Source organism: Mustela nivalis (genome assembly GCF_964662115.1).
Source record: "Mustela nivalis genome assembly, chromosome: 12".
Lineage (NCBI taxonomy): Eukaryota > Metazoa > Chordata > Mammalia > Carnivora > Mustelidae > Mustela > Mustela nivalis.
The window spans coordinates 27688107-27700839 of record NC_139031.1 but is presented as its reverse complement, the minus strand read 5'-3'; the positions used below and the strand labels follow the sequence as shown (position 1 = coordinate 27700839).

The following is a 12733-nucleotide window of genomic DNA, read 5'->3' as shown; positions in this document are numbered from 1 at the left end:
GCAAGTCTGTCAAAGTGTTATTCAAGGACTTTAAAAATTCATCTCTAATTCTGCCCCTTCTCCTCTGCCTTGCCAGAGTTCTATCATCAACTAACATCCTTTTCTCGTTCTCTGTAGTTCTTTAGTGAAATATGCAAGTATCATTTATGACAGGAAAGTCCATCTTGAGAAATCTAGTTTTAAATCCTCATCTTCAAATGTTATCTGTGATTAATTTCTACCTGAAGTTTCTTTTTCAGAGGACCAGTCTATTTCTTCTCACTGTCATGTTTGGCCACATTATAGCATTAAAATGTGTGTGTGTGTGTGTGTGTGTGTGTGTGTGTGTGTGTGTGTACTCTGTACTCAGAGTACTCTAGATTATAGAGTAGGATGCCTGTGAAATTATTAATCAACATGAAGCAGAGACTTTCTTTAGGGCAAATTCAGAGGCATTTTTATAATTCAAAATTTTTAAATTTTTTTTTGTTTTTTAATTTTTGTTGAATTTTAGGGAGTCTCGAGGTCCAACAAGGGGCTTGAACACACAACCCTGAGATTGAGAGTCACATGCTCCACCAGCTGAGCCAGCTAGCAGCCCCTATAATTCAAAATATTTATAATGATATTTTTAGTAGGAAGTAAGCATCCAGATTTTTTTTGCTGTTGTTTTAAAGAGAACTTGAGCAAAAAAAAAAAAAAAAAAAAAAAAAGGAAAGGAAAAAGTAGGTTAATCTATATCTTCTATGTGGTAGACTTTGAATTCCGTTATCTGAATGTAAGGAAAAATAAAGGACACACACACACACACACACACACACACACGCATATTTGCATATCTGTAGGTGCTTAAGGTAGGAATAAGATGGAATATGTTCAAACAGGAACACTTAAGGGTGCCTGAGATTTCTTCTAATTTTGGTAGCAGATCAAAAGGCCACTTCATGAAGAATATTTTTTCAGAACAAATTTTAGGGTAGCCTTAAGAAATTTAATAATGTATATTTGCTTGTACATTGCACGTACAATTCATTCCTGAAATTTCTTTTTGAGTTTTATCACTACAAAACACTCACGCCAGAACAGACCTGGCAAATACTTTTAAATTGAAAGAAACAAAACATGAAAGTGAAAGAAACTAAAATTCACAGAAACCACAAAAAACATTCTATATTTCATCATTTTAATTGATTTAAAAACATGTAAGCACTTTGATAGTTTTATTTTATATAGGATTTACTGGTTTTCAAAGTATATAATACAACAACAACAAAGTGAAGCTAGCTTCTTTTTTCTTGTTCATTGAAGCTATCACATCTCATCTATCAGACCTCTAAGTAGAATTTTAAAAGTGGGGTACTCTCTCACGCCCAAGGACTATGTAATTAGCATATGAATGTGCAACAGATTGTTTGAAGTAACAATTAAGGGAACAATACATAAAGGAATTGAAGAGAGCTACCAACACCTGGGAATCCTGTATTGAATAAAGCTTTCTTAATGTAAGTAATTAAAAACCAAGGACAAATGCTCATTGTGTAGCGATAAAGCCCTACAAGGAAAGCTAAAATCTGCTGATATTTTGCTGTCATCATTTAGACCAAATCATTAAAACAAGAGCTTACAGTTTTATTTATTTCAATGGATTAGTTGTTAAATGTAGGTTTTGATCTTCAAAATGCACTTGTTTGACAAAAATGTCTCGCTTTTAAGAAATATTTATATTTAAAATATATAATAAATGACAATACATGTTTTCCTTCTGGCCAGTGCAAAATTTCAGAGGAAAATTTCAACTCACAGCCAGGTCAAAAAACATATAATCAATTCTCTATAATTTATTTGTTCAGTTAATTTCTTCTGGTTAAAATCCAGGCCACTGTATTGTTTTGTTTTACTTTGTTTCTCTTGAAAGCATACATATTATAAGGGTTCCTCTTCAGGCAAAGCACCTTAAAAGAGTAACCAATCGGTCAAGATTGTCAGGGATCCTTAATATTGGGGAAGGCTCCCTGAAATAGGAGCCAGAGTCATCCCTTATTGCTTCCACTTTTCACTTACTAGCTGTACAAACCATTTACATTTTGGCTGCATGAATTACCTTATCTCTAGGAATTATTTTTTTGTAGACTGGTAAAGTCTCAGTCAAATGACCTTTGAGCCCTCTCTAACATCTAATTGTGTATATTTCTTGATCATGAAGAAACACTTGCTCCCAGAATTTAACCTTAAATGATTATCATTTTATGTGACAACTGTATTTGAAATATAAATTATGAGCCTAATATTACTTTTTAAGCAGAAAAACAAACATAGGCTTGAATATTAATAGTGATATTCATAGGGGCGCCTGGGTGGCTCAGTGGGTTAAAGCCTCTGGTTTTGGCTCAGGTCATGATCCCAGGGTCCTGGGATGGAGCCCAGGGCTCTCTGCTCCGCGGGGAGCCTGCTTCCCCTTTTCTCTCTTTGCCTGCCTCTCTGCCTACTTGTGATCTCTGTCTGTCAAATAAATAAATAAAATCTTTAAAAAAAATAGTATTATTCATAACAGCCAAATAGAAGAAAAAAACCCGCGTACCCATCAGTTGATGAATGGCCAAATAAAATGTGGTATATCCATTGTCGAAACAAAAATTTCACTGGAGAAAATTAAACAAGAGGGACGCTTTATTCAGGGTTGTTGCAATGAGGAGAGAAGACAGAACCGAGTCAGAACTCAACTTTGATGAAGTAGAAGGGTAAATTTTTTTTTTAAAGATTTTATTTATTTATTTGACAGAGAGAGATCACAAGTAGGCAGAGAGGCAGGCAGAGAGAGAGGAGGAAGCAGGCTCCCTGCTGAGCAGAGAGCCCGATGCAGGACTCGATCCCAGGACCCTGAGATCATGACCTGAGCCGAAGGCAATGGCTTAACCCACTGAGCCACCCAGGCGCTCAGAAGGGTAAATTTTTTGAGGGCTGATGTTGAGCCTCCATGAAACAGTAAGGCATGATATTAGAAGGTGGTCATAGGCCATTTCTTTGCTAATTGGCTTTACCCAAAGGAAATATAAATTCATATTTTCATTACAGGAGATAGTTTTTGCACCTTGGAGTAAGGTACCCTTACACAGAAACTGGGACATAAGGGTCCTATTTCCTGTCAAAGAGATGGTTCCCATGTCCTTGAGTAATACATTTCTGGTTGTAAAACTGGCATGTGGCTATTTAAAAAAAAATTTACATCTCAAAGAGGCAGAGAAGGTAATGTACAGTTATAAGTTTTCTAAACTAAATGCTCTGAGGAAAGGGGGACCAGCGGCCTAGAGTCAGGAAGAAGCCTGCTCAAAGTTTAATCAAGCTGAAGAAAACGTTAAGAGCATCTTGGTTATGATACAATGGAGTACTATTAGGCAATCAGAAAGGATGAATTACTTGTATATGCTATAGCATGGATGAACTTTGAAAACATTAATTGTGCTAAATTTAAGAAGCCAGTCACAAAAGGCTGTATTGTGTGATCCTGTTTGTATGAAATGTCTAGAATATCCAATCTGTAGAAACAAAGTAGATAGTGGTTGTCTAGACTCGTAGGACATGGGGGTGGTATTGGGGGTGGCTTGGGGCAGCTAAAGGTTGTGGAGTTTCTCATGGGGGTGATGAAGATGTCCTAAAATTGTGGTGATGATTGCATAAGTCTGTGAACATACCGAAAAACATTAAATTGCATACTTTAATGGGAGAGTTGTAAGATGTGTAAATTATATTTCAATAAAGATGTTATAAAAATAAATATATGCTGTAATGTGCTATACGGGCAATAGAATATTTACCTATATTTATGAACAAAGTTTTACAACAAAAAGAAAATCCTTATTACTTAAAAGTAAGTTTTGGTTTTGAATTATCTGTAGATTCAGAAGATGTATTTCTGATAGCATATCTGCTTTCTAGCTTTTATGAAATAGTTTAGCAGTTATTTATTATCATGCTGTACTAATCAGAGAGTGTATAACATGGGTGAATGGAAAATAATTTCTGCAGTGTCCTTGGATATTTGCATTCCTGAAATTGAGAATTATCAGTACAGAGGAAAGCAACTGTGTAGCAAGAATAAGAAGAAATAGAGAGTTTCTTTTCCCAAATGATGAGGGAGATCATACCTATATTTAAATATAGGGATAGCATGATCTGGTTTAAAATTCTTGTATTCAAATGAAAGCTATATTGATAGAAACTCCATTTATGAATAATGTTCTACACCTTTATTTGTAAACTAGCTAGTTATTCTGCAGCCTTTTCTACAGAATGTTTTGTCAACAGTGATCAGGTTTTAAATCTAGCTCACAAAGATTTATTTTGCCACAGTGTAGCTGAACTGGAGTGGTAGTTTTAGTACAGCCTGGGCTTAACAGGCAACGGCACAAAAAGGAGGACGAGTTACCACATCCCAATTTCTTGAGTGTGGGTGTGGCTCCTGGCAAAATTTTGAATTATGCAGAGTAAAACTTTGGCTTCCATCCATTTTCCTTTCTGTCTCACTTGCCCTATGTTCTGATCTAGAATCACTCTCTTGGGGTCCTGAGGCATCCACTTTTATGATGCCTGCACTCCCCACTGTATTACCTCACTTGGGCATCTGGGTTTCTCTAAGAGACAAAGTCACCTACGCGGTTTAACACAGCCTTTCTCCCAACCAGCATTTACACATTTAAATTCTCATTTTCTCAAAGTGGCTAACTTCACTTTTTGGCAAAAGGAAACAAATTTTGAAAAAACATCTGGGTATCCTAGATGCACTGATGGCTCAAACTTGGTTTGTAAACCTTAAAGTATCTCTAATCAACAGGATCTCAGATATTTGACTTAGGGAATGCTGTAAGAAAAATTTAGAGATAGGACAGATGGTTCTTTCTGACCCATCTTTCTTTAGGATTAACCCCCTCTAGTCTGCTCCTGCTTTCCTCCGAATATTTGCTTTGTCCCCAACTTAGCTTCAGGATTTTTTAAATGTGTCCCCTAAAATTTATACTACTAACTATGAGAACAGGAACAACAGAGACTATAGTGATGGTGGTTGGCATTGAGAGGAGTCATTGGGAAGGTGACATGGGAGATAGTAATTCAGGAGCATCTGTGCTATGAATGATTTGGACATCTGATGTATTTTTAATTTGGACACCTATATTTTTCTACCCATTGATCAATTGATTTTTCTTGGTTGTAGATTGGGCTTATGGATACTACAGACAACAAAGAAAACTTGTTGAAGAGATTGGCTGGTCCTATACAGGTAAACATATATTGAGATTCGATAGAAATTTTTATTGTTTTGGTATCTTTTTATGTGTAAAAGAGAACTTTGTAATTCAACACATCATTTTTACTTAGCTTCATGGATATTCAGTTAGATTAATTAATAAAAATATATTATAGACAAAATGATTTCTAGTAGACCATCCATTATTAGCAAATTTGGTAGTGTAGAGCATATTAGGATCAGACACCTCTGGATTTGAATCCCAAGTCAACATTGGCCTAACCGCCTTGAGAAATATACATAACCTACCTGAGGCTCAGTGTTTTCATCTGTGAAATGGAGGATTGTTCAGAGCATTAAATGAGATCAATGGAGTTGACATAGTGCCTTCTTATCAATACAAAGCTCTAAATCAGTGTTACTTGCCATTGCTGTTATGATCACAGTAGTGATTGTGTTCATTCATTTAACAAATACTGATGAGATTCTTGTTCTCCACAGGGCTTCCTTCTAAGTTATTTCTGCTGAATTAATTGGAAATCAGGGTCCAAAATGATTTTTGTATGATTGCCAAACTTGGTTAAGAGCATCATGAATCTCTGAAGTTGGCCTAAAATGGCTACAGTCAAGAATTAGGATAGCAGAGGAGAAGCTCTAGGCCTGATAAGAAGAGCCTGAGGCAAATCTAGATGGCCTGTGACAAGCCTGGTGACCTTATGAAACAGAGTTGGGTATTCATTAGAAATACGATTGGGCTGATGTGACGGGATTACAGGGGCTTTAACTTGAGCCTAGCCAACTTGGACTTTATTTTACAAATGAAGGGCAGCTGCACAATGGATTTAGTAGATAAGCATGCATTTCTTTTCTCTCTCTTTTAATTCTTGCTTTAAAAGTAGTGAATGTTGGGGCACCTGGGTGGCTCAGTTGGTTCGATGTCCAATTCTTGATTTCTGCTCAGGTCTTGATCTCAGAATTGTGAGTTCAAGCCCTATGCTGCACAGAATGCTTACTTTAAAAAAAAAAAAAAAAAAAAAAGAAGTAGTAAATATTCACTGTGGAAAATTTAGAAAATACAAGCACCAAAATAAATAAATAAATAAACAAACAAACAAATAAATAAATAAAAATCACTATTCATTTCATGGCTCTTCACTTAAAGAAAAAAGGAATATTCCTTTCAGGCCAGTTTTTATTGTATTATATTTGTATATCTTATATGTAGAATTATGTATCCACTCTACTCTAGAAATTATTTTGAACATTTCCTCATTTCAATGATGATTCCTAATGGTCATAATCCTTAAGGTATGCCTAATATTCCATTGAATAAATGTTTTATTTTTGAGCATCTATATTTTTAGATATTTAAGCTACGATAAACAATGACAAATGGATGAATAGTTAGATGTGTGTTATTTGCATGTTTCATACATATTATTTTAATTTTTATTGTTTATTAGAGAATCTTTGGTAGGCACTTACTAAGCAGAAAAAAAAATAAATGCTTTCAACATTCTTGATACTATGGTTTAATTGCATTTTAGAGAGATTATACTAAGTCAGTGGCTGCCCCACTGAATACTAACCAGGATTTAATGATTTTCATTTTGAAAATCTTCACTAATTTGATAGGTTAAAAAAATGACACTTTGTTTTAATTTGTTCTGTTTGATTATCATTGAAATGGCAAATTTTATGTACTTTCATATATAATATAAATAATATTTATAATAAAAGATAAGTGTTATATATATATATCATATATACTTTGTAATTTTCTATCTGACAACTATAACCTGTTTTGTATTTCTTTTTATCCAAAATAGAAATTCTAGTATTTTCTTGGAGTTACAGCTAATTTTTGACCCCCCATAACTACAAGAATCGTATTAGTTAAGACTCTGAAGGCTTGGAGTTCATGCCTAACCATGGAAGATGGTATCACAATGGCCAGCACCGTGGTTCTCCTGGAAATTACTTGCTGTTGTCATGACCTGGGCATTATTTATGCATCTTCCATTCTCCCCAAACCTAGAACTAGAAAGTGGACCTAGAAAGAGGGAGGGTTAGAGTTCTCACCACCCCAAGCAAGGGCCTACATGTGGAGTGGTAGAGGCACGGGTTTTTTGGCAGCCCTGTCTCCTTGAGCCGCTGGATGTGCCCCATCAGGTCAGGAGAAGACAGCAGTCTTCCCAGGGGGGTTAGGCACATGCTGTTGAGTGTATCTTAGGAGGAGGCCACAGGGCTCTTCCTTTTAATGGACTAGCTGTGTTTGGACATGATGCTTCTGGAGCAAACAGGATTTCGTAGATGGGTCTGTGCATAAACAAGTCACAATTCTTTGCTTCATCATCAGGTTCATCCTCCTACTTATAACTTGGGGCCTCCTGGCTTTAGCTCCTTTAAAGGACAGTCTAGTGATCAAAGGGATGGACTCATTAAGAAGTGCCATTTGGTGGCGGGGGAGGGGGTAGAGATTGTAGGTCTCAAGAGGGGATATTCCAGAACGGAGGTGAGGGTGAAAGCTTGTCAGAATTTTAAAGAATGGATTGCTCTTCTTACGCTGGTGCTTCTTGCTGGGTTGGAAGATTATTCGTTCCTAGAATATTTGAGGATCCTAGGAAGAGACTAGAAAGAGTTTCAGGGGAGGATATTTTACAATTGCTTAGCCCAAAGTGAGCATGGTTGAATTATTTTGTCTGAATTCTTAGAGTGTCAGAAAGAAAACAAATGAAAGCCATTATCCAAATGAACACATCTCTTCTAAGCAGATCACAAGAAAGCCAGGCATTGAAAATGTGGATGCTTTGCCATAAATTTAATATCTCTTTTTATTTTTTAATACAAGTCATCAAAGCTTGATAGTATTTTTTTTTCTATACTTATTATTCCACCTAGAAAATGAAAAACCATATTAACTGTATAAAATTTCAGGATAAATTAGTTTTAAGATTCTTTTTAAATTTTATTTAATTAATTAATTTATTTTTAAAGATTTTATTTATTTCTTTGAGAGAGAGTGAGAGAGAGAGCATGAGCAGGGAGTAGGGGCAGAGGGAGAGGGAGAAGCAGACTCCCTATTGAACGGGGAACCCAATTGGAGGGCTCGATCCTAGGACCCCAGGGTCATAACCTAAGCTGAAGGCAGACACTTAACCGACTAGTTTTAAGATTCTTAAATTTAAGTAATTTTATGAATGACCCAAGTAAGTTTGTTTTGACCAGATTTTCGTCCAAGATCTGTTCGTAACAGCTTACGTTTTGGGCTCTGTGTTTCTGTTCTTGCGGTATTGTTATCCCTTAAATTTGTCAGATTAGCTGCAGTCTCAGAAGGAAGGACTTACCCTTGAATATTTGCACATGTATTATTCGATTAATAATAATTACTAAGAAAATCATAACATCTGTCTGTAAGAGAGCTCATGGCTTTACCCTAAGCCATTTAAAAATACACGGCAAATAGCCAACATTATTGAAATGGAATCATTACGGCTAAGGTTGTTTGTGTAGGATTTTGCAATTAGGTGAAGAAACAATGCAGATCCTCTCTGGCTATTGAAGGGGCGGAGAAACAGTGGCTGGAAAGGGAGGAGAAGGTATTTACTCATTCAGTTGTGTTTTTTAACATAGGTTAAAAACAACTTTTCTATTTGGGACGTATGCTGTAATTATGCTGGGAAATGACAGGGTTGGTAAATACAGCCGACTATCCCATTTTTAAAGTCATTACAGGAAGGTGAGCAAGGTTTGTTTGTCACGCTGCTATAAGAGAGTGAATTATAAATCTGGGAATGTCAGCACTAAAATCTAGTTCTTTCCATAGTAACTGCATTTAATTTAAGGATTTCAGAAAATGAATTTCCTTCCTATTAACCTTAAATTTTCTGTGACAATGCTTAAAAAAAGACAGTTCAGTGAAAAAAAATGAGTCATTTGGTTTTTCTTTTTCTGGTTTCTTTTTTGAAATCATGAACACATAGCCCGCAATTACATGAGATGCTAAAATTTGCCGGAGAATGGGCAAAATGGGGGAAGGGGTGTGGGAGATACAGGCCTCCTGGTAAGGAGGAATAAGTCACAGGGATGAAAGGTACAGCCCAGGGGAGATAGTCAATGGTTTGTAATAGCATTATATGGTGAGGGATGGTAGCTACATTTGTGGTGAGCTTAGTGTAATGTACACAGTTGTCGAATCACTGTGTTGTACATCTAAAACTAAAGGGATCTTTTCTGTCAGTCATACTCAAAGGCAATGCATTTGCCTTCTGTTTGTGTTGTTAGACCTTTCTAACTTCAAGCAGTAAGATCATCTCAAATGGAGGGACTTCTACCACTTCGTCCTAGAAGTAGTCTCTATTGAAATATAGTCTTTAGTTCCTGGACCTTAAAAAATATTCTGTTGTTTCCTCTCCAACATACATTAAAGCAGCTTGAAATTGAAAATTTTCTATTGATGTATCTCAACTGTTCTTAAGTCTAGACACCTTTTAAAGGTTAGCTGAAGAGTCGCATGGGGTGAAAGCAGGAAGTCACTATTAGACGGGAGTCACTATTAGATGCTGGGCTGAATATACCAAAGTGCAAGAGGCTTTAAATACTGAATTTATTCTGTTTCCTTAAATAGACTATTCTGTCTAAATAGTATTTCCATTCCAAGAAGTATATAGACTAGAAGATACTACTTACGGAAAACAAAAGAGCCGTAATATAAGGTGGTGTATAATGTGATTAGATGTTTGGCACTTATTTTTGGATATAGTTAGGCTTAGTGTTTTACTTCTCTCTCTCTTTTTTAAAAAATTTTATTTATTTATTTGACAGACAGAGATCACAAGTGGGCAGAGAGGCAGGCAGAGAGAGGGGGGGAGAAGCAGGCTCCCTGCTGAGCAGAGAGCCCGATGTGGGGCTCGATCCCAGGACCCTGAGACCATGACCTGAGCCGAAGGCAGAGGCTTAACCCACCGGACCACTCAAGCACCCCTCAGCACTCATTATATTAAACAGACTGTTCATGTCTCATTTCCAACTTAGGAGTGAAAAAGCAAGTTCCAGAACTCTACACATAGCATTATGTCAGTTCTGTAAAAAACCATGTATTTATACAAACACAGAAGAAAGGAATGGAAGGAGACACACCAACCTGTTGACATGGGTGACCCCTGAAGAACGGGACTATGGAAGGCCATTGAAGCCGGGAGATTTTCACATCTTACTCTATGCTGTTTGGATGGTATTAATTTTTTTATAAGTTGGTCAAAACCAATGTTCTCAATGTACGTAGATTAGTTTTCTGAGAAGGGCAAGCTAGCTTAACAAGAACCACAGTACTGTGTTGTCAGTAGTCAGAATGTAGGGCTGCTTAGCTGCGTGGAGGTAAGGGGGTGTCACAGACCTCAAACCAGAGCACAGAATGCACTTTGCAGCTGACTTCCTGGACATCACTAACATCCCAACAGATCTGGCTACACCACTGCTGTGTAGTTCAGTTTTCTTACCAGTTAAAAGCCTAGGAAAGCCTAGGACATTAGGACTACATGTAGGGCTTAATGTCCTTGTACATAAATCAGATACCTGTTTCACATTGTCAGAGGAGATCTCCTTGAGCATGTTTACTACAAATCCAAGTGATAATGATTTGACAGGGTCTTAATTTGAGCCTAAACAGATTAAACAAGTCTGGGTGTATCTGATAATCTCATGAGAGGATTTAGGAGTTGACTGGCTTGAATGCGTATATTAGAGACAGGTATTTCCTATCATCTGTATATTTTTAAAAGTTTAACAAAGATTTTATATTCTGGGCAAACTTTCACTAGGCTAAATGTGGTAAGTAGAGCGTGCCTCACTGCAAAAATTGAATAGAGTTCAGTTAAATGATGTAAAATTCAGAATTTATTTCTATGCAACTCTCACTTAGTATAGAATGGAAAAAAAAATACACAAGGCTGCAGAATAGCATCACAATTAAATAATCATTGCTAAATTTATCTAATAGTAAAACTGTATACTCATGAGTATTTCCCAGCGAGTAAAGCTGGAATTGCCTAGATTCTCTGGTGCAGACTCTTAGCCGCACCTGCCGACAGTGTCTAGTAGAGTTGGATGCATTGGACGTCATCTAGCAGCTCAGAATGAGAAAATCTGTTTCTCCTTCTCTCTGTGTGCAGACTTCTGGGTGTGTGCCTGGATGTTCACCTTCTCTTTTCTGGACTTCTTTTGCCTCACTCTGTGTTCTCTACTCTGGCGTGCTCTAGTCCATCAAACACATCTTTCAGCAAAGGAAAAGGAAAAGAGAGGACTACATGGTTCAAAAAAAAAAAAAGTCCAAGATTAGGCTACAGTTTGTGCTGTCACACAAAGTTCATTTAAATGTTTTCAACTTTTAGGCAAAATACCATTACAAATATTTTAAGGTGGCCTTTGTCACCCTTCTATTCTATGACTCAATAAAGGCAAAGTGCAAGGCTTACTTAAGGTTTCTTATTTTTTTCTGTATGGTAATTCTGACTCTTCAAACCAAGGATTTTTAAAGATGAAAAATAGGTGACTCATTTCTTAAATGCAGAAGGATTTTTTTTATAAAGTGAACTATATTTTTATGACTGAAGCACAGAATTACAATAATGACCTTGAAATATATTCAGATCTGTTTAAGATTCATTGACTTTATTTCCTTTTTCCTTTGAATATATCTATATGGTTGTTTCTCTACCCTGCTACCTATGAATCCTAAGTTTCTGTTTTCACCATGAAGTGTGTTTTGTTTGGGTAAGGCATCCCTGGACTGCAGGACTGGCATGTTTCCTGGCTGGAATGCACAGAATCCTACAAGTCCTCCATGGCTTCTGCCATGCCAGCCTGTGAACTGTTGTAGACTGCAAGGAGTTTCTTAACTATCATAGCATATTCTGGGACGCTTTTAAAAAAATATATTTTATTTATTTGACAGAAACACAGCAAGAGAGGGAACACAAGCAGAGGGAATGGGAGAAGGAAAAAGCAGGCTTCCCGCCGAGCAGGGAGCCCGATGCTGGGCTCAAACCCAGGACCCTGGGGTCATGATCTGAGCCGAAGGCAGCCGCCTAACGACCGAGCCACCCAGGCAACCCTGGGACACTTTTGACAACTGCTCAGGGTCATTGCTCAAACTGTATAAGCCTCAGATTCAGGGGAAAGGGAAGGGAACTCGAAGCCTATTTAAAGTTAGGGTTCAAAGAAGTGTCTGATAACCTAGGGAAGGTGTGCCGGATGGACACCAGAACCTAAAGAGAGGCCATAGGGAGCCCCTGAGAGGCAGTTATCATGACTGGGGAGGAAACCTGGCAGCAGATGCTGAGAGCAGAGCCATGTCCGGGAGAGCGGGTTCCAGGTTCCCTGTGATGCTCCTGGTTGCTTTGCTGGGCCACTCTCCACCCAGAGCCTCCCTTGCTCTTAAATGTCTGTAGTCACTGGGCTGGGAACAGAGGCCTAGCAACTCCATTGCGGGCTCCTTCTCAAAGAGCTTGAAATGAG

The 12733-nt window shown here is 37.4% G+C and overlaps 1 protein-coding gene across 5 annotated transcripts in view; it reads left to right on the top strand.

The window, feature by feature from the left end:
* PTPRZ1 (protein tyrosine phosphatase receptor type Z1) overlaps positions 1 to 12733 on the top strand; it is a 176652-nt gene that overhangs the window by 52721 nt on the left and 111198 nt on the right. For all 5 annotated transcript variants that reach the window (XM_082692236.1, XM_082692237.1, XM_082692234.1 and 2 more), the window contains exon 2: positions 5186 to 5251. In XM_082692236.1, the coding sequence (XP_082548362.1) occupies positions 5186 to 5251 (66 nt within the window). The remainder of the gene's footprint in view (positions 1 to 5185; positions 5252 to 12733) is intronic.